This window comes from Notamacropus eugenii, chromosome 5, assembly GCF_028372415.1.
Source record: "Notamacropus eugenii isolate mMacEug1 chromosome 5, mMacEug1.pri_v2, whole genome shotgun sequence".
NCBI classification, from domain to species: Eukaryota; Metazoa; Chordata; class Mammalia; order Diprotodontia; family Macropodidae; genus Notamacropus; species Notamacropus eugenii.
The window spans coordinates 12,366,491-12,390,951 of record NC_092876.1 but is presented as its reverse complement, the minus strand read 5'-3'; the positions used below and the strand labels follow the sequence as shown (position 1 = coordinate 12,390,951).

The 24,461-nt window shown below is 52.6% G+C and overlaps 2 protein-coding genes across 2 annotated transcripts; one reads left to right on the top strand and one right to left on the bottom strand.

Moving 5' to 3' along the window:
- Positions 1-4,260: 4,260 nt before the first annotated feature.
- Positions 4,261-13,309, bottom strand: SNRNP70 (small nuclear ribonucleoprotein U1 subunit 70). Its single transcript, XM_072607345.1, has 10 exons — positions 13,180-13,309; positions 12,355-12,520; positions 10,593-10,655; positions 10,103-10,157; positions 9,796-9,860; positions 9,530-9,592; positions 9,362-9,443; positions 6,204-6,305; positions 5,961-6,048; positions 4,261-5,821 (listed from the first exon to the last, which is right to left on the bottom strand). The coding sequence occupies exons 2-10, from the start codon at positions 12,499-12,501 to the stop codon at positions 5,200-5,202; spliced, it is 1,287 nt and encodes a 428-aa protein (XP_072463446.1). The 5' UTR covers positions 12,502-12,520; positions 13,180-13,309; the 3' UTR covers positions 4,261-5,199.
- Positions 13,310-20,446: 7,137 nt separating this feature from the next.
- Positions 20,447-23,007, top strand: KCNA7 (potassium voltage-gated channel subfamily A member 7). Its single transcript, XM_072607344.1, has 3 exons — positions 20,447-21,023; positions 21,230-21,238; positions 22,036-23,007. Exons 1-3 carry the CDS (start codon positions 20,487-20,489, stop codon positions 22,822-22,824), a joined length of 1,335 nt encoding a protein of 444 aa, XP_072463445.1. The 5' UTR covers positions 20,447-20,486; the 3' UTR covers positions 22,825-23,007.
- The last annotated feature ends 1,454 nt before the right edge of the window (positions 23,008-24,461 follow it).

Below are 24,461 nucleotides of genomic sequence, written 5' to 3'. Positions count from 1 at the left end.
AGTCTCATCTCTCTGAGGGAAGAGAAACAGATCACAGAGGCAGGGCTGAGGTGACATGAGGACAGAATGATTCAATCCCAACGCTGCTTCCATTGGCTCTGCCACCAAACGGTAACTACACCTGGTAACCAAACTAAACAGGGAGAACCTCTAGCTGCCTGTGCCCCAGAGAGGCCCCAGAGAACTAACTCTGGGTTCTGAGAGAGCTGACTTGTTTCACTTGGTTAACTAACAGACCTCAAACCCATTGGTGAGTTAGGGGGATGTCTACCCTAAGCATGTGAAAAATAGGCAAATGAAAATAATTTGTTCCAACAGCCATGCAGATGTCTAAAGTAGGCGCTGTGGAGTGCTTAGAGCTTGGTCAGACCTTGAAGACACCAAGGTCATCCACTGCATCCTGGACTAGCCCAGACAATCTGGACTTCTGTCCTATCACTGGACTTTGATGACTCTGGAAGAGAGAGTAAAGCCGACAACTTTGTGCAGCTCATCCAATTCATGAGCAAGTCAAGACATCACCTGTACGTCATTATCTCTCCTCCCATGGCTTCTAAGACATCACTTTCTTGGTTCTCCTACCTTTTTGAGTATTTTCTTTCCAAACTCCTTTGCCAGGTCATCCTCCAATTCCCATCTGCTAAACATGGACTTCTCTCAAAGACTCTGTCCTGGGCTCCCTCCTCCCCTCTTGGATTCCACAGTCACCTTGATTAGGATGATTTCCAAATCTCTGTTTTCAGTTCAAATCTCTCTCCTAACTCCAGTCCTGGTTTATGGACTTCTTGGACAACATGGCTTGTTCCACTGGTGCCTCAAGCTCAACTTATTCCAAACCAGACTCCTTCAAACCCACCCCTTCTCCAAATTCCTATATCTGTTAGCAATACCATTAGCCATCCAAGTCATCTAGGTTCATGACCTTGAAGTCATCCTTGACTTGCCCCTGCATATTAATCCTGTAAGGGTTGTGTTTGTGTGGAAGGGGGTGGCAGTGGAGAGGGGGAATGATCAGGGTGACCCCTGACCTCTCCTGGACCTTTCAATTTGATGAAATAACAAACTTCGACAAAGGACAGTCACATACATGCACCCTGGTCCTTGGCTAGGAAGCCACAAGGAACACCTCTCATTGACCTCCAGAGACTCAGGCTGCCTCCAAGAGGGTTAGAAACCGAACTTGGAGGATGGTCAGAAGATTGTTTTCTCCACGGTCCAAAAAAGCAAACTGTGAGAGTAAAAATTACACAGACAGACAATGGCCAACGTGGGATTTGTTTTGACTACACATTTTTGTGAGAGGCTTTGTTTTTCTTACTTTCCCAATTGTGAGGTTGGGGTGGGGTAGAGAGAGACAGAGACAGAAAGAAAGCGGGGAGGAAAAGATAGAGAGGGAGGGAGAAGACAGGAGAGGGGGGTTGAGAAAGAGGGAGAGTGAGAGAGGGAGGGAGAGGAAAAGGAAGAGAGAGACAGAGAGAAGGCTCTTTGAAAATAAATTTTAATTTAAAAACAAAAGCAAAGGAGATGGTGTGTTGCTTTCGTTTTTTTTTTTTTTTCTGCGTTTTGCTCCTTGGACTTCTGGTCCACGGGAAGGGTGGGAGGATCTCTTTTTCCCCACTCAGGAGCAGAAAATGGTCATCATCAGTAAAGGAACAAGGGAAATTACTTAAGGCTGCCCACAAGTGGCCTGAGATGAAAGGCTCAGATTACTGCTGCCTTCTGTTTTCTTTGGGTCACAGCTCAGAATGGTCTTTTAAAAGAAGCAGTATACATGCCCTTTGTTTCTACAGCCACCTGTTTGCCAATATATGCCTCCCCACCTCAGCCATGCCAGAACCCCAGAATAAAGGAATAGTCCAGTCAAACTCACCAAGCCTGAGGCCCAGAATCCCTCACTTTTTCCAGAAGGTGTATTTTCTCATCTCTCTTCTGGGTTCAAGTTTGGTCTTCATAACTCCAAAGAAGACTGACTTCCAGTGGCAAGAGACAGCCACGAAGGGTACAGAATGGCCAGACATGGATGGGGCAAGAGCTGCATTGATGAAGGGAGGACATAAACTGATGAGAATGCAGATACATTTGAGTATGTGTAAGGACTGCCAGATGATGACCACTTTCCCCAAGTGCAATGGAAGTGCTCAGGAAGGCCTGCTTTCCTACTCCCTGGGTCATTCCGTACAGGCTCCCAGATTCCATCAGAAGGGCTTCTCCCGGCCATGACCAGGATCTTCAGCACCTAAGGCATGGGGTCCTGCATCCATCCTCTCTCTCTCTTCCCTCCTGTCTGCCAAACTCTCCACGTGGGAGATCCATTTGGGTTTGTCCCACACTCGGCTCTTTTCACCCACTCTCCTGTAGTACTGAGAGCCTTCCTGGGCAAGAGAGAAGTCCTACTCCAGAAATAAATACTATACAATTCACACAAATGACCACTGGTCACACTGTGACATCTCCAAGCAGCACTAGGGTCCTACCAGACCTGAAGCACGGCAGACAACCTGAATCTCAACCAGTCCAACTGAGACAACTATGTGAGAATTCTCCCCAAAAGCAAGACCATCCCTCATCAGGGCTCCTTTCACCACTACACGCAGGCCGTACACCTCATTTGTAGTGGCAATATTCTGTGGGCTGTTTAGCTCAAAGCTTGTATTTTATTTTTCTAATAAAAATTCTTTGGTGAGGCTGTACATTACTTTGGGGAGAGCCAAACCTAAATGTAAATGAACAAAACAAGACGGCTTCTCTTCTTGAACTCCCACTGTGGGTAGTGAGCCATGGCCTCTCCCAAAGACAGACACCAGCTGCCCAAGTGGGATATCGAAGATCTGACATCTCTGCTAACATGAAGCCTTGCTTATCACATCTGCAGCTGGCAAAACACCGGGGAGTTGCAATACTTAAACCTTACACCAAGTAAAAACAATCCCCTTCATAGACTCAGGTGGGACAGGTATGACTGGCAGCAGAAACTCTTCCTTAACAATCTGGATAGTTTGGTGAGTGTCCAAGCACAAGGACAGACTAATGCAGGAGTCCTCTGTCCTGGAAAACCTCCAGGAGCAGAGCCAGCTGGGGTCCTAATACTGAAAGCTTAGTCTAGGGAAGTGGGCAATGAGTGACCTCAGGAAAGGCTGAGGGGAGACAACAATCATGCTGTCTGTCTTCAGATATCTGAAGAGCTGCTAGAGAGAGGCTAGATTAGTTGTGCCTGGAAGGGATGGGCATGGGTGGCCAAGGACAGTCGGCCTAAACTAATGAGAAGAGCCTAATGTTGACCACCTCTGGAGGCGGTGTTCCCCCAGGCCCACTGGAGGCCTGCTTTGGTCCCCTCCATTTCTGAACTTTTGCCATAGGTTATGAGGCTTGGGTGGAGGGGGCAGGGGACGGTGACTGTGCACCATAATGGTGGAAGACGAAGGGGGCAAGGAATTGTTCCTAGAAGCTTGCCTAAAAAGCGACCTGGGAGTGTCTGGCCTAATCCACAACTGAGAAAAACCCCCTCTGACATAACAGTTCTCCAGCCACTATATGAAACCACCGATAAAAAGAGGGGTTGGGCCACAGGACACCCAAGGTCCAGTCAGGCTCTCAAGCCTTCCAAGGACTATCATTCTTTGGGATGCCACCTCCCACCCCACCCACCATGACACATTGACCTTCAGTGTGCCCATTAAGAGTCCCCGCTTGGTCAGACTTGACTTCAGAGCTGAAAGAGACCTCAGCGACCAGGAGAAGGCCAGCCCACCAACAGCTCCCAGATTTGCCATTAAGGAATGAAATCCATCCTCATTCCTCCATTTCCCTCCACATGGCTTCCTCTGCTTGTTTTTCATGGTCCTTCAACTGTGGAGACCAGAACCAAACACATCACACTAGAAGCCTAGGACAAGGATTTCAGGCTTATGAATTATGTAGGATTCCTTGGGTATCACAAGACCGTCCTACTCAGTGGGTAAGCCATCCCCTTCCAGTTTGGTGTCATTTGTTAACTGGATAAGAATACTTTTTAAACCTATGTCCAAGATACTGATAAAAATATTGAACTGAACACATGCGTTGCAAAACTACAAAGAACAAGTCTGGTCCCAAAGAGACATGAGGAGACACTTCCAGAAGGAAGTGCGGAATATTACCTTGTATCTTCAGATTTCTTTGATATATTGCTAGGTTTTGCTGATTGTTTACATTCTTTGTTGCATGAGATGGCTCTCTAGGGGTGGGGAGGTACAGGGGATGCAAGGAGAAATTTAGGCAATGTTGAAAACAAAACATATCAATAAAATTTTATTTAAAAAAATATTAAACAGCACAAGGCCACATACAGATCTCGGGGGAATCACATTGGAGACGTTCCGTGTTGACATCAAACTACTGGTTACTATTTCACTGACGTCTGCCCTAAAACCATTTCTAAATGGATTTAATTCTACCATCATCTAGCTAGTCCTTGTCTCCCCATCTTGTCACAAGGACACATTGCAAGACAAACACTATATGTTTTCCTACCTAATACCCAGCATTCCCCTAACTTGCCATCTATTTAAAAAAAAAAAAACAACCAAAAAATCCTCAAACAAAGAAAAAGAAAGAAAGCTGGTCTGGCACACCCTGTTCCGGAAGAAGCTTTGTGGGTTCTACGTGATTGCTTCCTTTTCTAAATGTTCAGCAACAATCCCTTTAATCTAAGTCAAGACCATTGTCTTTGCAAACTTCATCCCCCTTCTCCTCCTCCCCTTTTCAAAAATCTCCCTTTTCACATGAATCATTCTGAAGAAGTTAAGTCCCTACTGTTCTGTCTGGGAGCATGGTGGTGATGTGGGTCCCTTGGCTCAGGCAGAGTTACAAGAGCCCCAGGGAGCTAGGCCTCCCTCATCCTGCCCCTTTTACCAGCCCACACAAGTTCAGGGACTTGGCAACTTGACCAAGATCCTACATGAAGACTCCAAGTTGAGTCCTCTGAGTCTCAGTCCAGGTTTGTGCCCAAGGGTCAAATGGGGGAAGAGAGCTCCTCCAAAATACTACCCAAGCAACCTCCTCAGGAAATCCATTTTATTGAATAATCAGAAGGGTCTGGACAGAGGAAGCCTTGGGGGGAGGGGGAGGCAGAGACACATTCACGTGATTGGGAGAGAAAGGGGTGGTGGTCTTTTTTTAATTTTTCTTTGGGAGGAGGGATGGTGGTCGCGATTCTCTCACTCACTCTGGCGCTGGCTCCATCAGGTAGCCATTCTCAGGAGCCAGGTAGCCGTCACCAGCATCGGCCTCCAGATAGAGGTCCCTCCCATCAGCCCCGAGCCCTTCGAGCCCGTTGTCCTGACCACCACCGCCGCCGCCACCACCACCACCCCCGCCACGGGGGGCCTCGTCCCGTCTTTCACCCCGGTCACCTCGCTTGTGCTCACGATCTCGATCCCGGTCCCGCCGCCGCTCCCTTTCCCCCCGGTGGCTACGGCGCCGGTCACGGTCCCGATCCCGGCCCTTCTCCTCTGGGGCATCAGGTCCATCGGGGCCAGGCTCCCCCAAGGGGCCATCATCAGGGGGTGCATCGCCTGCCTCTGGGGGCTCAGGGCCCTCCCCGCCCCGAGGCTCCTCCTTGCGCTCCCGCTCTCTCCGAGCTCGCTCTCGGCTCCGGCTGCTGCGGCGCTTTCGCTCACGGTCCTTGTCCTTACTTCTCTCTCGTGAGCGTCTCCGCTCCTCCTTCTCCCGGCTTCTGGAGCGCCTTCGCCGATCCCGGGACCTTGAACGCCGACGGTCCCGTTCTTTGTCTCGCTCGCGGCTTCGCTCTCGGCGCTCCCGCTCACGTTCCCTGTCCCGGTCCCTTGGAGGACAAGGTCAAGAAAGAAAAAGAAGAACAATCCTAAGATTGCGGCTCCTTTTCTGGGGCTCCAAAAACAAAACATCTGGAAGCTCCCAAGAAGAGCAACAGCCAGGCTCCTCCTGGCCTCAGATTCTCTCACCTCTCATCATAACGTGACGTGTCGTCGCGGCCCGAGTGCCGGATGTTGACATCAGCCCCACCTCGTCTGGTGCCCCCAAGGCCGCCACCTGAGGAGACAGATGCCGGCACATACATGAGCACATAGCTCAGGGAAGAAAAGCACAAATTACAGGTTCTGGGCCCCACCCACAGCCACTCACTGAGACTAAAGGGAGAGGCTCAGCTGCAGTGCTGCTCCCCCTGAAGAAGCCAGCCCACTCACCAAGCCTGCGGGGCCTCCAGCCCTTCACAGTGCGGCCTCTCTCCACATCGACCAGCACCCGCCGGCCATCAATCTTCTTACCATCTGCGTGTTTGTAAGCCGCTGTAACAGAGGAGGGGGCAGAGACGAGTCCCCGGGGGGAGGGGAGCCTTCCATGAGGACCAGGCCTAAGACCCTGGCATCCCTTCTGTCCTCCCCAACCAAGGCGCGCACACACGCACACACGCGCACACACACGCCTACCAGCGAGCCAGGCAACTTGACAGCCGGACATCTCCATCCACCCAGCCCCCAATCCCTGGGGCAGAAGGGCCTGCTCCATCTGATCCCTTTCCTTTCACCCAGCCCCAATCCTCACTGAGGTGGGGGCGAGGATTCCCCTCCCCTGCCCATCTCCCCCTATCCCTATGACGGAGCAGCCCCCTCCCGGCCCTGCCAAGAAACGTTGCTGCAAAGGAAAAAGGTTAAATGAGTGTTGGTCTCTTCAGGGGCGGGGGGCCAGAGCCACAACTGGGCCAGCCCAAGACACAGAGACAGGTCCCTGACATGCAACCTGAAGCAGGCAGCAAGGGCGAGATGCCCAGCTCAGTACCGCCCCTCCTTTTCCCCCAGTTACAGCAGTCAGTCTGTCAGGAGGCAACAGAGACCAGAGCCAACAGTGAGAAGAGGAGGGGAGGAAGTCCGGAGCGTGGAGAGGAGAGCTATGGGCTCTGGGACTGAGGGGGCCCTGGCCTGGGCCCCTCACAGACAGGAGTTGGGAGGGGAAGACGTGCGATGGATGCGATTCCACCCTGCCTTACCTGGTGGCCCTCAAGCCTCTCAACAATCCCACCCCCTGGCATGGAACCAGGTTTCTGGCTCCCTTCTGAGTGGGCATCTGCTGCCACACGGGGCATGGGAAAAGGGCAACTCTGAGGTGCCCAATTCTGGTCCCTCCCTGACCAGCCAGCCACCCACCCCCCACTAGCTTCCCTACCCCTCCCCCACCCCCCACCCCCAAAAATAACAACAGAGGAAGAGAAAAGGTGCAATTTACCAATGCCGGCTTTGCGAGTGTCCGACCAAACCGAGCGGGATGGGGGGGGCTCGGTCCTCCTGAGGGGCCTGGCGAGGAGGAGGCTTCCCGGGGGGGGGACACAGGGCAGCTTACCTGGAGCCCCCATGCTTACCTGCACCCTTAGCGCGCGCATGGTCCCCCCTCACCACCCCCCACCCACCAGGGCAGCTACACTACGAGGGTGGAGTGGGGTGGGGGCAGAGAAGCAGTCCCAGCTACGAGTACATCAAGCGCACCTCACCACCTGGAGACAGGGGGAGGCAGGGGTAGCCCTGAGGGTGACTTGCTAGAAAGGGAGAATTTCGGAGGAGAGCAGGGAGGAATTGTACAAAGTCATCCAGAGCAAAAGGCCCGGAGGACTGGACTTCAAAAACTTGCCAAGTCCCTTCTCTACCCCCAAAGTCACAACAAAACCAGGCAGCCTGTCTTCTACACAGATAATTAGCACTTAGGTCCCCCCCAAAACCAGGGTACTAGGAAGGAGGAGAGGGGGAAAGAGGATCTAGACAGTGGCTAACATGGCTCTGGGGGGAAGAAAGGGACACTTGGCCCCTGGCCCCCAAGTAGGGAGGGAGCAGGAACTCAGGATACCCTCTCCTCAGAAGCCCCAAGGACCCAAGTCTAGCTCAGCGCACAAGAACCCAGAAAAGCCCAGACCAGGGGAGACAGCGAAAACAAAGGGTGATGTGCATCTATGTCATTTACTCAGTACCTCTCTCTCTCTCTCTCTCTCTCTTTCTCTCTCTCTCTTTCTTTCTCTCAAATTCCACAAGGGGACAGGATTTGAATTGAAGGTCACAACACAACTGACCTGTTGGCCTCCCCCCAATTCCGTGCAGGGGCAGAATGCTATGCACCCGAGGCCCTAGGCCCAGGAGGGAGTGGGGCAGCAAGGAAAGCTCAGCCTATACCCCCAAAAAAGCTCCCTAGACTCATGACCTCTGTTCTTCCTGGGCAGGGAGGGGGCAGTAGCCTGCCTCGCTCCCAGACAGCCATTCCCACCACCCCTGAAAATAGCATCTCTAGACCCTGTGAGGTAGGCATGGGCCCAGCCCCTAGCAGGAGAGATGCTTGGAAAGGCTGCCCTGGCTCACCCTGCCTCCTGACCTCCAGAGAGGCAGGGCCGGAGCCTGCAGAGGACGAAAAGAGGGAGGGGAAGGGTGAGAGGCCCTTCCCCCAAGGCCCTTCCATGGGAAGTTTGCCTTTTCCCCGCCCCCCCCTCCTCCAGCCTCCTCTGCCCCTGCCCAACGATTGGGCATCTGGAGGCCAGGGGGAGGGGGGAGTGGGGCCAGGAGTTCGGGGGGGCTGGGGAATGGGGTCAGAGGAGGGGGCCAGGGAGGGGGGCCTTTCTGCTCCTAAGCTGCCTGGCTAAGCTAGGCTGGTGTGCTGTGGCGAGTGATCTTACCCATGATACAAACCCTTATACCAACCATAAAATGAGATGTTGTAAGGGGAGCGTTAGCATCAGCTGCAAGCCAGCTGCGTGGTGGCTGCAGTGACAATAATAAGAACATACAATTAATACGCCGGCCCCTCCACAAGCCACACCCCCTCACCGCCACCCCCACAGGACAAATCTCCCTTTGGGGGCTTTTAAACCACGTCAGGCCGAAATCGAGGAGACACAGACAAAACCCACAGACACGGCCACTGAGCATGGCCCCCACCCACCCAAGGCATCACTGCTGGGGGTCAGGGGAGGGGGGGGAGGAGGAGAGGAAGGGAGGGGGGGCGACCGAGGGCTCCCCACCAAGGCCATGGGGAGGTAAGGCAGAGAAGGCAAGGTGAGGCCAGGGCTCCAAGCCCAGCCTCCATAGCCCCTCGGCCCCCCGGCCAAGCCCCCTCCCCTCCGGCCTTCACCCAGCCCTGCCACCTGGCTACCTCCATCCCCCTGATAGTCAACGTGTGGCACTTACCTCTCCCGGCCCCCCGGGCGCACACACACACACGTTGAGGGGAGTTTTGGTTTTTTAAAAATATATATAAAAAAAGATATATAAGAGACAGAGGAAAAATAAGGAATGAGTGTTGATGTGAGGAAGTGGGGGGGGGGTACGAAGGGCAGGGATGGGAGGGAAGTGACAAGGAGGGAGACACTCACAGTGCATGTCTCGTTCATGCTCATACTCAATGAAGGCATAGCCCCGGGGCTTCCCCGACCGCTTGCTGTAGACCATATGAATCTGCATGTGAACATGGGGGGATAAGGCTTAGCACCCTGCTGGAAGCATCTGGGAGCCATCCCCAGCCCTTCCTCACAAACACTCACCCTTTTGATGGGACCATAAACCTCAAACTCTCTGCGGAGTTTCGATTCCGTTGTGTCATAGTTCTACAAAAGACAGAAAGTTAAGCCACACTACCAAAGCATACCAGCTAGCATTTATGTATAAAGTATTTCCAGTAGCTTGTGCTGTGCTTATCCCATTTTCCAGATGAAGAAATGAAGGCAGACTCCCAGGGCCACAATGTGGGGGGATGCCAGGTCCTCCTGCCTCCAGCCCACTGCCCATCAGTGGAAAGGCTGGCACTCACCACTCGGGCCACGAAGAGAGTTTTGAAGGCGTCGCCCTGAGCATTGGGGTCATTGTGAGGGTCCCCTGTGAGGAAGGAAGAGAGAGCATTGGAACCCAGGCTGAGAGGGCACAAACAGGCAGGGGCAGAAAGCAGCCACTTGCAGGATGCGCTCTGGACTGTCTGGGGCACATGGCAGTAGCAGAAGCTGAGAAAGGGAAGGCCCCAATCCAGCCTAGGGAGAAGCAGGACCCTGCATGACATGACAGGGTGGGCACGGACAAGAGAAAGGAGTAAACGGGGGGGGGGCCACACACTATGAACATACACATTTTGAGCTCTGTCTCCACCTCCTGCTGTCGCCGCTCTATCTTCTCCCGCCTCTGTGGGAAGAGGAAGAGAAACAGGCATGGAGGAGGGAGGCCTGCTGTCCTGTGGGTAGCCATCTTCTCCCTCCTTCCCAGAGCAAGGCCAGTCTCCAGGCCCTTTCTCCTCATGTTGAATCTCACCCTGAGGGGCCCTAAAGTCCCCTCCCTTCAGACTCTGTGATATGGTGTGAGCCAACTTCCTCCAGCCAAGGTAGCCACCGCACTAGCCCCTGAACACAGGTCTTCTTCCTCACAGGTCTGCCCACTCTCTAAGTACTCCTTCAGCTCAGCTCAAAGACCAACCCCAAAGTCTTTTCTACCCCATAGCTGGATGTGACCTCTGCCTCACTCACACAGACCCCAACCTTTCCCTCTAAGGACCCCAAAACTCCATGAGGAAGAGCCTGTATTTCCTTCCTTTCTTCCTGCCAGGTCCAAACAGTCCCCTACCTTTCTTTCCATCCGCTCCTCCCTCGTCTCTGCTCGGGTTGGAGGAGGGGCATCACGGGGGTCCTAAGGACAAAAAAAGGGGTTAAGAAGTAGCAGGACTAAACTGAGACACCACAAAGATTTGCCAAGGAAGTTACCTTTGTTACCACCCTATCCCCAAACCCCCTTCCTGCTTTAGCACCACTCACCTGGTCTGACCACCACCTTTTCCCTCTCTCCCCCCAACTCTGCTCAGCTGTGAAGCAAGCTTGCCACACTGGTATTCTAAGTTTCCTACCAGCTCTGACATACTACTCTCTATAATTCTACTTTCAATCACAGGGCATCCTAGTGGAGAGGGATAGACCTGGAGTCAAAAAAACTTCAATTCACGTCTGGTATCAGACGCTATCTGTATGACAGTGGGCAAGTCACTTCAACTCTTCCGGCCTTGTTTCTTCATCTGTCAAACAGAATAATAAGACCACCTACATCCCTGGGTTGTTGTGACAATCAAATGAGATAAATTTTGTAAAGATGTGTGCCAACCCTAAAGTGCATTAGAAATCCTAGTGACTGTTAGTAAGGGACCTCGGTGATCAGTATGCCCATAACTACAGCAACCCCTAGTGGCTGCCTAGCCTCTGCTCCCTGGTGAGCCTCCAGAGGCCTTACTTTTGTTCTGACCCAGTGCTCGGGGTTCTGCCCTCCCTTCTGTCATGAGGGAGGGAGTCCTTCATATGCCGGGAGAAACCCACCACATTCCCTAAATCTTCACTTCTCATGAACTCGGGCAGAGGACAAGGCGACCTGAATCACCTGCCTAAGTGGCTGACCCCAAGACTAGGCCACAGAGCTCCACAGGGGTGGGGGTGGTTACCTAACACCTCGCTCTGGACTGTTTTCTACAACACCTACTTCTCATCTTGTGCATATGAAAGTCAATTCAAGTCCTGGTGCTTGTCCTCCACAACATTTCATCTTACTTTGGCCAGCCCCAATAGTCTAGCTTATCAAGATTTTTTTTCTGGTTCCTGATTCTGTCACCCAATACATTCACTACCTCCTAGCTCTGTGTCACCTGCAAACATGGTTAGCAATGCACCAACAGAAATGATTGAATCCCTCACTGGTGAAGATTCTCTCCAAGGGGCCCCTACTGAAGGCCTCCTTCCAGGATCAAAAAGAATTCCTCTGCACTACCCTTGGGGGCTGGTATTCAGCAAGTGCTGACCACATACAAGTGCATTCATTTCAAGAGCACCTCGTGCCACCTTTAGCAGGAGAATTACAGAAGAGACTCTCACCAAATGCTCTGCTGAAATCTAAGTGAACTAGACCTACAGCACTCTCTAAACCGCCACATTCTTAAGGCTGTAACAAAGGGAAGAGGGGTTTTCTTGTCTGTCCTCAGCAAAAGCAAACTCAGGGGTCTCAGCTGTTTGCTAACCATCCCTCTGGTCACATTCCACAGCAGTGAAGAGAAGTCAGCCTCCCTGGCACCCAGCTCTCTGCCCATCCTCTGCCCTTTGCCAGTCCTACAAAACTCCTCGGCGTAAACTTGAGGCATTCCCTCAGATCTTCCAAACATCACTACCAGAAGGGGCCGAGCCCCCTCACTCCACAACGGAAGCACCCAGCCTGCTGATGCCCACGGAGCTGGAATGGACCAGCTGAGCCCAATTCTTCCAAAGGAACCCAGTGATCTGACTGCCCCCAAGGGGATTCCTGCCGCTGCCTGGGTCTGGGCCCAGTCCTGGAAAGGGGTGGTGGGAGTACTCACCTCAAACTCCCGGATGTAGGGGGCAATGCCGCAGTAGGGCTGGTTGTGGTGCTTCTCATGGGGCAGCTTTTCCAGGGGGGGCAGGTAGGGGATCGGGTCTCGAGGAGCAAAGAGGGCCAAGAGGTTGGGAGGCAAGAACTGCGTCATGATGCCGGGTGTACAGGGTCTGGAGGGAGGAGATGGCGGTCACAAGTCTGGGGGACAAAGGCACCTGGCCTCCACCTCCCTTCCCCGCTGGGCCCAGCCTCCGGGGGTACGCAGGGACCCTCAGTGACAGGCCCCCCGGGCCCACCTCCCACGAGGGGCTTTCCCGGGGTTCTAGGGGGCCCAACGTGGGCAACAACGACAACGAGGGTGAGAGCAGGGCCTCGGCGCCGCAAAGGGCTCTGGGTAAAGGAGGGGGCTCCTGCGACATAGGGGGACGCGGGTGAGGAGGGCGGGGAAGGGGCTGGCGGGCCGAGATCCGTGAGGAGGGGGTCTGGGCAGAAGTCCCGACGGGCACAGGGCACCCCGGGTACAAGGGGAGGGTCCCAGAGGATTCAGGGGGCAAGGGGGAGGGTCCCCGACGGCCGTGAGGCATTGTGGGTGAAGGAGGTGCGGGATGTACCGGCTGGCGCAAAGACGTATGGGTAGCGAGAGGGGTCCCGGAGGCCGCAGGGAGTTATGGGTAAGGGGGGGACAAGCGGGTGCAGAATGGTGCGGGTGGGGGGGGTGCCCCCGGAGGACGCAGGGAGTTGTGGGTAAGGGGGGGGGGGTACCGGCGGGCGCAGGGAGTTGTGGGTAACCAGCGGGGCCCCGGCCGCCAGGCCGGCCTACTGCACTTACCGGCCGCGCGGCGGCGGCGGCCCCCTCGGCCGGGCGGGGCTCCCGGGGAGGGCGGCGGCAGCAAGAGCGGCGGCGGCGGCTCGTCGTCGTCCTCCTGGAGCTCGGGGGCCTCGTGGCGCGTCGGGGCCGAGGCCGGGGGCGGCGGCGGGGCCGGCAGCGCTGTCGGCTCCGGGGCGCTCGCTCCGTCACTCCGTCACTCTGCCCGTCCGTCCGGTCACGGCTCACACAGGCACCAGCGCGGCCCGGCGATGAGAGACGCACCGACCAAGGGAGGCGGGTCTCGCGAGAACTTGGCGCGAGCGCGGGGCCGACGGGAGGCGGGGCCACGCCGAGATCCTTGCGCGCCCGCGAACCAGTACGCACGCGCAGAATCGACTGGGGCGGGGAGGGCTGCCGGGGAAGAGTCCAGCGCGCACGCGCCGATCGTCCTCCGCTCGCCCTTTTCCTTCCCCGTCCCGGCCAACGTTGTCAGGGCGCATGCGCCTGCTGCTTTCTCCTTCGCCCTCTTTCGTACTCGCTCAACCGCCGCCTTCCGCGAGCTGGGTGAATCACACCTTTCTTCGCAACCAGAAGTGTCCTTTCACCAAGAAAAGAGTCCTCCACGTGACACACTCATCCAGTACAGTCCAGCCCCGCTTTACAGAAAGAAAGGGTCACGTTCCCCGGAGGGCGGGGCCGCGATCCGTCCGGAACGACGAAACTAAAGCCTGTGCAGCCTGGGACACCACAAGGGCGCCCTCTGGGCGTTAGGGAGCTGGGGTCCCTTTCAGAGCCCCGGGCTGCCCCGTGGCGGGGCCGGGCTGCTCTCTGCGGGACCTCCAGCTCCGGAGAGCCCCAGGCCCCCCAGGGTCGCGGCCCCAGAACGTTGCCAGGGGGTAGCCTGGGGGAAAGAGGCCCCCTGGTCCTTGGGTCTCTAGCCAAGCATCCCCTGATGATCCCAGAACTCCAGCAGAGCTGCTCTCCCTCCCTGGGCTGCCCCGGATGTCCTGGGCATAAGGGCCTCCAGAGCTCCAGAACTTCACAGGCTTTCCTCACGCCCCAGGGGATGGTGGGAGTCAATCAAAGTGTTCTCACCTAGTGGAGACAGCAGACACGGAGGATCTCTCCTTTTCTTTCCCAAAGAGGTTTATTTCCAAGTAAAAGCAAGAGCACAGTAGGGATTCCTCCGAAGCCCCCCAGGCACGCTCTGCCCAGGCCCACGCTTGGCACAGCTCTCACCCAGCACGGATCTGACCAAGCTCACGGCCAGATGCGGTGTGCCTTCCCAGGACCGCAGGGCAGGCTGGAGGCTTCTCATGGGCTGCGTTTTGTGAGCCCTTTCTGTGCTAGGTGCTGGGCTGTGAAGAGTAATACTGCTATCTGACGTTCATGTATCACTAACGTTGGCCAAGTCCTCCACTTTGGACTAACTCGATCACAGCAGTCCTGTGAAGGAGGTGCTCTTGTTCCAGTTTTTCAGATGAGGAAACTGAGGCACAGGGAAGTGAAATGATGTCCGGGCTCACCCAGTCAATCAGCATTTATCAAGGGCTTGCTTGTCAGTCGTCTGGTCGTTTTTTCAGTCGTGTCTGGCTCTACATGACCCCGTTTAGGTTTCGTTGTTTTGGAGGAGGTTTTTGGCGAAGATATTGGACTGGTTTGCCATTTCCTTCTAGAACTCATTTTACAGAAGAAGGAACTGAGGCAAACAGGGTGAAGTGACTTGCCCAGGGTCACACAACTAGTAAGCGTCTGAGATGTGAACTCAAGAGGACAGTTCTGACTCCAGGCCCAGCACTCTGTGCACTGTGGCGCCACCTAGCGGCCTCTATTATGTACTAAAAGTTTTTTAAAAAGCGTGCTCTCAAAGATCTCACAGTCTAAAAGGGGAGACAAGATGCAAACAATTATGTACAATCTGGTGACAATATACTGGAGACAACCAACAGAGAGGAAGTCAATAGAATGAAGAAGGAACAGCAGAGGCTTCTTATGGAAACCAAGAAAGGGGAGTCAATGAAAATGCCTGAAGTCGGTTGGTGGAGGCAGGGATAGAGTGTCTTGTTAGAACACAGCAAGGAGGCTGGTTTTACTGGATCAAAGAGTGGATGGGAGGTGATATGAGATATAAAAGACTGGAAAAACTGGGGAAGAGGTGCTTCTGAAGGGCTTTAACTACTAACTAGAATATTTTATATTTGGTCCTAGAAGTAATAGCAAACCACAGGAGTTTGTGTAGTAGGCTGGTATCATGGTCAGACCTGTGCTTTTTAGGACTGGACTGGGGAAAGATCTGAAGGAGAAAGACCAGTCAGCAGGCTATTTCAAGAGGCCAGGTATAAAATATTTATAGCAGTTCTTTTAATGGTGGCAAAGAATTGAACTTTGAGGGGACATCTATCAATTGGGGAATGGCTGAACAAGTTTTTGTATGTGGTTGTGATGGAATACTACTTACTGTGCTATAAGAAATGATGAGCAAGATGCTCTCAGAAAAACCTGGAAAGACTTATATGATGCAAAGGGAAATGAGCAGAACCGGGAGAACATTGTATATAGTTAATACCTATATTGTATGATGATCCACTGTGAATGCCTTAGCTATTCTCAGCAACAAAATGATCCAAGACAATTCTGAAGGACTTAGGATGAAAGATGCTCTCTACCTCCAGAGAAAGAATTGGTGGGGGTCTGAATGCAGATCAAAGCATACTTTTTCTTTTCTTTTTTTTTTTGTTTGCTTTGGTCTGTGTAGTCTTATACAACATGACTAACATGGAAATATGTTTTGCGTGATCTATATCAAATTCTTTGACTTCTCAATGGAAGGAGGGGGAGAGAAAGACTTTGGAGCTCAGAATTTTATAGCCAATGTTAAAAAACATTTTTTTAAATGTAATTGGGAGGAAAATAAAATATTTTTTAAAAGAGTCCAGGTATAAGGGGCTGAGGGTCTGTACCACAGTGGTGTCAGAATGAAGTGGGAAGGAGGCCTGTACTACAAGAGAGGTGGTGAAGGTAAAATTGACAGATCATGGCAACACATGGTTATGGGGGAAGACATCAAGATTAAGGAAGTGAGGATAATACCACAGTTGAAAGCCTGGCTGACTGGGAGAATGATGGTACCTGGACAGTTACAGAGGAGTTAGGAAGAGAAGATGGAGAGGGTGGGAAATAATGAATTCCATTTTGGATATCTTGAGGGTAAGGTGTCTCCAGGACTCCAGTTTGACATGTACATTGGCAATTGGAGCTGGGAGACTGGAGGGCAACAGAGAAGTTAGGACTGAAAAAGTTGATTTGGGAATCAGCAGAATAAAGATGATAATTCAATCTATGGGATCTGATGAAGTCTCCAAGTGAAATAGGATAAAGCAGGAAGAAAAAAGAGCCTAGGACAGAGCCCTGTGGGAGATAACAGGTTAATCTCCTAGATGAAGCTTCAGCAAAAGAAATCAAGAAGGAGCCATCAGCTAGGAGAACCAGGTTAGAGCAGTGTCAGGAAGCTAATCTGCATTAGCAATGATTGCCAAGAAGTCAAGGAACATGAGGTTTGAGAAAAGGCCATTCTTTTGGATGAGGTTGGCAGCCAAGCTTCTGTTCACAGACCTTTGAGAAGGACCCGGGACCTTTTGAAACTGCCCATGGCTCAAACTGTTGGGATGGTTTTCCTGATATTAAGTCTAAATTTGCCTCTTTAGAATGTCTACCCATTGTTCCTGGTTCTGCCCTCAAGGATCAAACAGTAAGTCCTGTCCTTGTTGGACACAAGAGCCCACAATTGCAGAGTAATTCAAATACCATATGCCAGCTGAATCTTCTCTAAGGTTCAACATCCTAGGTTACTTTGACCAATGCTTATGTTGGACTCAATATTAACTCACCATCCTGGCTAACCTCCTTCATACCTCTCCAGCTTATCTATGTCCTTGTTAAATCGTAGTACCCAGAAGCGAACCTAGTACTCAGATGAGGTCTGACAAGGGCAAAGGACAGTGGGACTGTCACCTTCCTATTCCTGAAATCTACAACTCTCTTAAGTTATAAGATCACAAGAAGTTTTTTATCCATATTGCCCAGCTGACTCACATCACACTTGCAATCCATTAACCCCCAAAAAACAATTTTTTCCAGGACAACTCTCTATAAACGTGTCAGCCCCACAGGATATTTATGAAGAGAGACACATAGGAGCAAGCCTAGACAGGAACACACAGAAAGACCCAAGGAATATACTTGGGTATATTACTCATACTCAGCAAATGTTAGACCCAGAGAAAGAGAAGCAGAAAGAGGTAGGGGAGGGATGGAGGATCTGGGCCAGGGCCAGAGAGCACACCAGAAAGACCCACTAAGGAACACAAAGACAAACCCAAGAAGATCACACCATACAAAGGCACAGATAGGAACACACTAGAGGATCTAGGGAAGGACATGAGGCAGATAGAGAGGGACAGAAAGACTGACTTAAAGAGGGATGCAAATACAGTCCCAGAAAAATACACAGACTCAGATAAAGCCCCAAAGAGGAACACAAAGACAGACACAGAAAATGACAGGCAGGCTGATCTAGAGAAAGATACAGGGACAGTCCTTGGAAGGGACACAGGAATAGACATAGTGAAGGATAGGCAGACAGGGAAGGAAAGGAGGAAAGACAGAAAGAAAGAAAGGAGGGGAGGAGGAAGAAAGAAAAGCATTGAGCATCTAGTGGGTGCCAAGCACCATGCTAAGTGCTTTACTATAGTATCTCTTGATCCTCACAACAGGGGGTAGATGCTATTATTAGCTCCATTTTAGAGTTGAAGAAACTGAGAAAGACAGATTAAATTACTTGCCCAGGATCACAGCTAGGAAGTGTCTGAGGCTAGATTTGAACTCAGATCTTCCTAACTCCAGACTTAATACTCAATCCACTGAACCACCTAGATGCCTCTGATAAGGATGGAAAGTCTCAGAGACGGACACACAAAAGGATAGATAAGATCATGTAGAAACCAAGAAACAAATCCAGAGAAGGATAGAGAGACTTATGGAACAACAGACATTGGACTGAAAAAATGACAGGCATATTGACCCAGAGAGACATGCAATGACATATCCAAACAGAGACAGACACAGACTCAGAGAGGCATCCAGAGACAGAAAGACAGCCTGAAAAATTGTACCCCGGTAAAACTAAAAGACAGTGAGAGAGACCCAGGAAGGGAGACAAAGACAAACCTAGAGAATAACAGGGACAAGGACCCAGAAAGAAATAGACTCTGCACATTAAAGAGAGAGTCGGAGAAGGAGTCAGTTAGACCAAGCATGATGAACAGATCTAAAGAATGACAGAAAATCTGACCCAGAGGGCAAGCTTTTGCAAATGACATATACAGACACAGAGTGAAGCCTAGACAGATTCAAAGAGAGACAAACAGACCCATATAAGGGAGGGAAAGGGAGGAGGAAGAAGAAGAAAAAAAGGAGGAGAAAAGGGAGGATGAAGAATAAGAGACCCAGAGAGAGCTAAGTCTGCCAGTTGAGATCATATAAATTCCATACTTCTATAGCAGATGCAGGCAGCCCTGCGGTGTGATTTCCTCTCATTCTACATAGCCAATGTGGAGTAGTGGAGAAGGTGAATGCAGAGGAAGTCCAAAATTGGGGCTTGTCAAGAGATGAACAACACAAGGACCAAGGGCCAAGGCATTCAAGAACAGACATATAGGTGTGAACTGACCAACTGTAAGGTTGAGATTTGAAAGGAAGGAAAATGGGGTCAGAGCAAGGGTGGTGGAGCTGGAGAAGACCAAGTGGAGAATGAAGTGGCTCAGAGCATGTTTGGGGGATTGGGGAAAGACGAGAGGGGTGTCCAGCAGCAACAATGAAATAAATGGCTCAGGATGTGATGTCTTCCCCATGGCGGTCAATCAACTAAACTACCCTTTATTGAGTATCTACTAAGTGCCAGGCACCATGCTAAGTACTAGGGTTACAAAGAAAGGCAGGCCCCTGCTCTCCTGACTGCCAATCTAATATAGTATGTACAAGTATGCACAAACAAGATATATAGAAGATAAATTGGGAGTAATTTCAAAGGGAAGGCACTAAGACTAAGGAGGTCCAGAGAAAGGCTTCCTGCCCAAGGTGGGATTTTAGCTGAGACTTGAAGGATGTTGGGGAATAGGAGGAGGAGGCAGAAATGAGCGGGCATTATGCTTCAGGGCAGGCATAGGAAATGCCCAGAGTAGGGAGGTAGCCAGGATCACTGGATTGTAGGGGGTTTGTAGGGCTGGGGGGAGGGAAAGGGGAGAGGGCCAATAAGAAATAAGAAGACTGGAAGCAGAGGAAGAGGTCTACATTGAAGGAAAGGCATGATGGCAGGAGAAAAGAGCAGCCTAGAGACTTGGAAGGGTAGGGCTGAAGAGGATGGAGATGGGATTTTAGGAAGGACAGAAAGGGAAGGGGGAGCTTGAGATCCATGCAGCTGGAGAGTGGTAGTTTGCTTGACATAGGGCCCAGAATATGAGAGAAGAAAAGAGGTTGATCACAGAACCCTTCGGTGATAGATCCAGAGGATAGTCCTGGTAATAGAAAGACCGGGAAAGCAACGGATAGACTCAGAATGACAGACAAACCAAGGGACCGATGCACTTTTCACAGAGTAACTTAAGAGTGACAGAATGAGAGACAGTGAGTGACAGAGACCGCGGAGGGACAGAAGGATCCAGAAACAGTCGCTCTCAGAAAGGAACAGAGACTAGGGAAGAAACAGAAAAACCCAAGAGTACACAATCGGACAGGGGCAGAGAGCCAGAGAAGAACAGAAAGGTCCGGAGCAAACAAGAGTTACAGCTTCTCAGAGAGAGATGAAACCAGAGAGCGAAAGACAGACCCCAGTGACCGGCAGAACCAGAGATACAAGTGAGGCTTGGGAGTCGCTGCAGACCTAGACCTAGACAGACCTGGACACCTAGAGAGAAAGATCCAGCCTGAGAGCCCTGGACTGCGGCAGACAGGTCGATGAGGACGACAGACGGCCCTGGACTGAGATGAAAAGGCGGGTAAACTGGTGGTGCTCTGCCTACCCAGCCGGCCCCGCGGAGAGGTGCGGAGGGGGCGGAGGAAGGGTCCTGGAGCCGGTGGTCGGTCTCCCCCTCCCACCAGAGGGCGCCCCGGGTCGCCCCCAGACCCCGGCCAGCTGCCCCCACCCCTCGGGCCGCGGGGCCTGCGGTGTCTATTTATACCGGCGCGGGGAATCGGACACCGGGCTGGCTGACTGCGGCGTCGGTGCCCGTCCTCTGCGCGCTGCCTGGCCGGGCGGCCAGCCCTCGGGGGCCATGGAGGCTGACCCGTGCGGCTGCTGCGAGCGGCTGGTGCTCAATGTGGCCGGGCTACGCTTCGAGACGCGCGCTCGGACCCTGGGACGCTTCCCGGACACACTGCTGGGCGACCCGGGCCGCCGGCGCGCCTTCTACGACCCGGCCCGCGGCGAGTTCTTCCTAGACCGCCACCGGCCCAGCTTCGACGCCATCCTCCACTACTACCAGTCGGGAGGGCGCCTGCGGCGGCCAGCACACGTCCCCCTGGACGTCTTCTTGGACGAGGTGGCCTTCTACGAGCTGGGCGCTGACGCGCTCGCCAAGCTCCGAGAGGATGAGGGCTTCGCCGCCGAGCCCGAGCGCCGGCTGCCCCGGCGGCCCTTCGCGCGCCAGCTCTGGCTGCTCTTCGAGTTCCCCGAGAGCTCGGCGGCAGCCCGCATCGTGGCCGTGGTCTCCGTGCTCGTCATCCTTATCTCCGTCGTGGTCTTCTGCCTGGAGACCCTGCCCGACTTCCGAGACGAACGCGACGGCCAGCCCGGGGCTGCCTCGGGGCGGGTGAGCTGGGGGACAGAGGTCGAGGGAGGGAGTTAGAGGAGCCAAGGGGCCGCAGGAGGGGCCCAGGGTTGGGGAGGGAAGGGCAGAGAAGGCTAGAAGGCATAGGGGAGGAGAGGGGAAGCAAGCCGGTGGACGGCACTGAGAAAGGGCAGAGGGGACTGAAGGAGGTCAGAGGGGGTCAGAGGGTAGAGGCTGGGAAAAGCCAGAGGGGGCCAGTGGGGCGACAGAGGGGACTGAGAGAAGACAGAAATGGGGAGAAAGGTAACTAGGGAGGAGTAGAGGGAGGTGTGGGTGCAGAGTATGGGAGGGGGCCAAAGAGTGAGAAATCAGTCTAGGCTGGGAAATAGGGGGACAGAAGAGGCTAGAGAATGATGGGGAAGAGGGGAGCATAGTGAAGAGAGGGAGCCTGGGGAGGTAGAAGTTGGAAGAAGAGGTCAGAAGGGGTTAAGGAAGGCCAAGAGGGGTGGGGGGACAGAAGAGACTTGAAAAAGTCAAAGGAGGGCCTGACCAGAGGGTAGAGGGGTGAAAGGCCCTGGAGGGGCCCAAGACCAAAGAAGTCTGGTTCAGAGTGTGAGACAGAGCTAAAGACAGGCTAGGGCTTAATGGGGTCAGGAACACTGGGGGTGGGGAGAGGGGGAAGGAGAGGAAACCTCTGCTGCTCTTCTCAGCCAGTCAGACAGTGGAGGAGGCAGAGATGTATAGACCCAGTGTCTCCATCCTCAGTCTCCAAGCTGGGGTGAGAGAATGGAATTAGCCTTGTTCCTGTGGGGAAGTCCTTGAAGCCCCTTGGAATTTTTCCCAATGCAGATTCAGGACATTTCCTCAGGCTTTCTCTAACCCTGGCATCTAGCTTCCAACCACCAAGTCCTGAGGGCCTCTGGCATCCTTTGCCCCAAGCCTTCACCGAGGCAAGGACCTAGGTGTCTGTATCCTCTGTAGGCAGGCCAGAGACTTGACCTTGAGGCTAGTACTATAGGCTCCCACCTTCTGACTGACCTGCTCCATCCCACAGCTCCCATCAATGAGATCCAATGGCTCCCAGCCAGTGCCACCCCCTCCGAGGGCCCCATTCGATGACCCTTTCTTCCTGGTGGAGACACTCTGCATCTGCTGGTTCTCCTTTGAGCTCCTGGTGCGTCTGGGTGCCTGTCCAAGCAAGACGGCCTTCTTCAAGAATGTCATGAACCTTATTGACTTTGTGGCCATCCTGCCCTACTTTGTGGCTCTGGGCACAGAGCTGGCCCGGCAGCGGGGTGTGGGTCAGCCTGCCATGTCCCTGGCCATCCTGCGGGTCATCCGCCTGGTTCGCGTTTTCCGCATCTTTAAGCTGTCCCGACATTCTAAGGGCTTGCAAATCCTGGGCCAGACATTACGGGCATCAATGCGTGAGCTGGGCCTGCTCATTTTCTTCCTTTTCATTGGGGTTGTCCTTTTCTCCAGCGCAGTTTACTTTGCGGAGGTCGATGGGCCCCCCGATTCAGGCTTCACCAGCATCCCTGCTTCTTTCTGGTGGGCCGTGGTGACCATGACAACCGTGGGCTATGGGGACATGGCACCTACCACAATGGGTGGCAAGATCGTGGGCTCCCTCTGTGCCATTGCTGGTGTCCTCACCATATCCCTGCCTGTGCCTGTCATCGTCTCCAACTTCAGCTATTTCTACCACCGAGAAACAGAAGGAGAAGACATTGGGAGATACCGGCATGTGGCTACCCAGCCCTGCTGCCCTCCTGAGGCCCCTGAGGGTAAAGCTAATGGGCTAGTTGGGGGCAGTGGAAAGCATTTGGTCACGGAGGTGTAAGGGGTCCAGTCCAGGGTGGGAAAAGAAGTCAGTGTGGTGGGGAGGAATGTGAAGATACAATAGTGTTGGGCTAGAGCTGGGTTGTTAGGTGGCATGGGTGATGGACATGGACCCTAAATTTTCCCATACGTTTCAGCAGTCCATCAGTGGCAAGTCTGACAGGACTTCTGAAGTCATTTTGTGTTGGCCTCTGGATTCTAGGAGTCCCAAGGGGACTTCCTGGGTTTCATTGAATTCTATCAAATCATGTTGGTTTCTTTTGAGTTGGGATTGAGTCCTGTTGGGATATGTGAGTATCTGTGGGGACTATGTGATTGAAACAGGTTCAGTTATGTTGAGTGCAGTGAATCTTAAGGTGATAGGAATTTGTGATTGGCTAAGTGTTTGGATCATGTGAGTCTTTGGGGGCCTCGTGGTTGTGAGAGTCTCTTCGGTGCTGTTGGTCACATGCCCTGTGTGTCTGAGGCCTTGTGCTTCCTTTGAATTGCATGAGTCTGTGAGGATCAGGAGCTTGTAGTCATGCTCTGGTTGTTGTCTTGTATGAGTCTCTGAGGGCCTTGTAGTTATGTTGGGTTGAGTTGTCATTTAACTTCAGAGCTTAAGGAGACCTCAGAAAGCATCTCATGTAACTTGTATCTGACCAGAAATTTCCTCTATACCATACCTCCCCCCCAAAAAAAGGATTCATCCAGCCTCTGCTTGAAGACTTTCAGAGGTGGGAGACTCACTACCTCACAAGGAAACCCATTCCACTTTTGAATAGCTCTCATCAATCTTCCCATTGCTTTCACTCTGCCTTGAGGGGCCAAACAACATTAGTATACTTATTCTTTAGAAGCTTTTCAAATATTTCAAGACTGTCTCATGTCTCCTCTAAGTCTTCTCTTCTCCATGAGAAATAGTTCTGGTCCCTTCAGCTCATCTTGCTATGACATGGTCTCCAGTCTTCTCATAGTTCCAGCATCTCACCTTGACACTATCCTGCCTGGACCTGACCACCAGACTCCTGCCATGGTGGGAGTAGAGCAGAAAACAGCAGGCATCTCACCTCCTTTGTCCAGGCCCTGGCCCTTATTAATTCAGCCCAAGATCTACTGAACACTGGGAGCTGCACTGGCACACTGTGGCTCAGGTTCCATTTGCATTCACTCCAAGACCCACAAAACTCTTTTACCAAAATGGCGGCATGGCCATATCTCCTCCATGCTGCACTTTGCTAGCTGATTTTTTTGACCCCAAAGCTTGTTCTTGTCAAATTCCATCTTATTAGATCTGACTCAGCATTCCCAAATGTCATGACCTTCTAGATTTCTATTCTCAATTGTTTGGTGGGTTAGATACCTTACCTAGTTTTGTGTCATCTGAGAATTTGATAAGCTTCTATTCTATTCATCCAAGTCATTGATTAAAAAAAAACACCCTAAAAACAAATAGCATGGGGCTGGGGAGAAATCCCTGGGACACTCTGCTAGATACCTCCTTCCAGGCTGAGATAGATCCTTTAATCAGCACTCTTCACCTAGCTGGCCATCAGTGATCCAATCTCCCTAACCACATGATCACTTAGCACTGTCCACATCCCTCCACCTCATCGACAACAAGGGTATGGAAGACTTCCTGTATGGCTTGAACTGAGT

Excerpts from the sequence above, each read along its gene's own strand:
- SNRNP70 (XM_072607345.1), bottom strand. The coding sequence starts at position 12,501 with ATGACGCAGTTCTTGCCTCCCAACCTCTTGGCCCTCTTTGCTCCTCGA. Across the intron at positions 9,593-9,795 it reads CTCTCTTCGTGGCCCGAGTG|AACTATGACACAACGGAATC; the intron begins GTGAGTGCCAGC and ends TGTCTTTTGTAG. Across the intron at positions 5,822-5,960 it reads ACGTCACGTTATGATGAGAG|GGACCGGGACAGGGAACGTG; the intron begins GTGAGAGAATCT and ends TTGTCCTCCAAG.
- KCNA7 (XM_072607344.1), top strand. The coding sequence starts at position 20,487 with ATGGAGGCTGACCCGTGCGGCTGCTGCGAGCGGCTGGTGCTCAATGTG.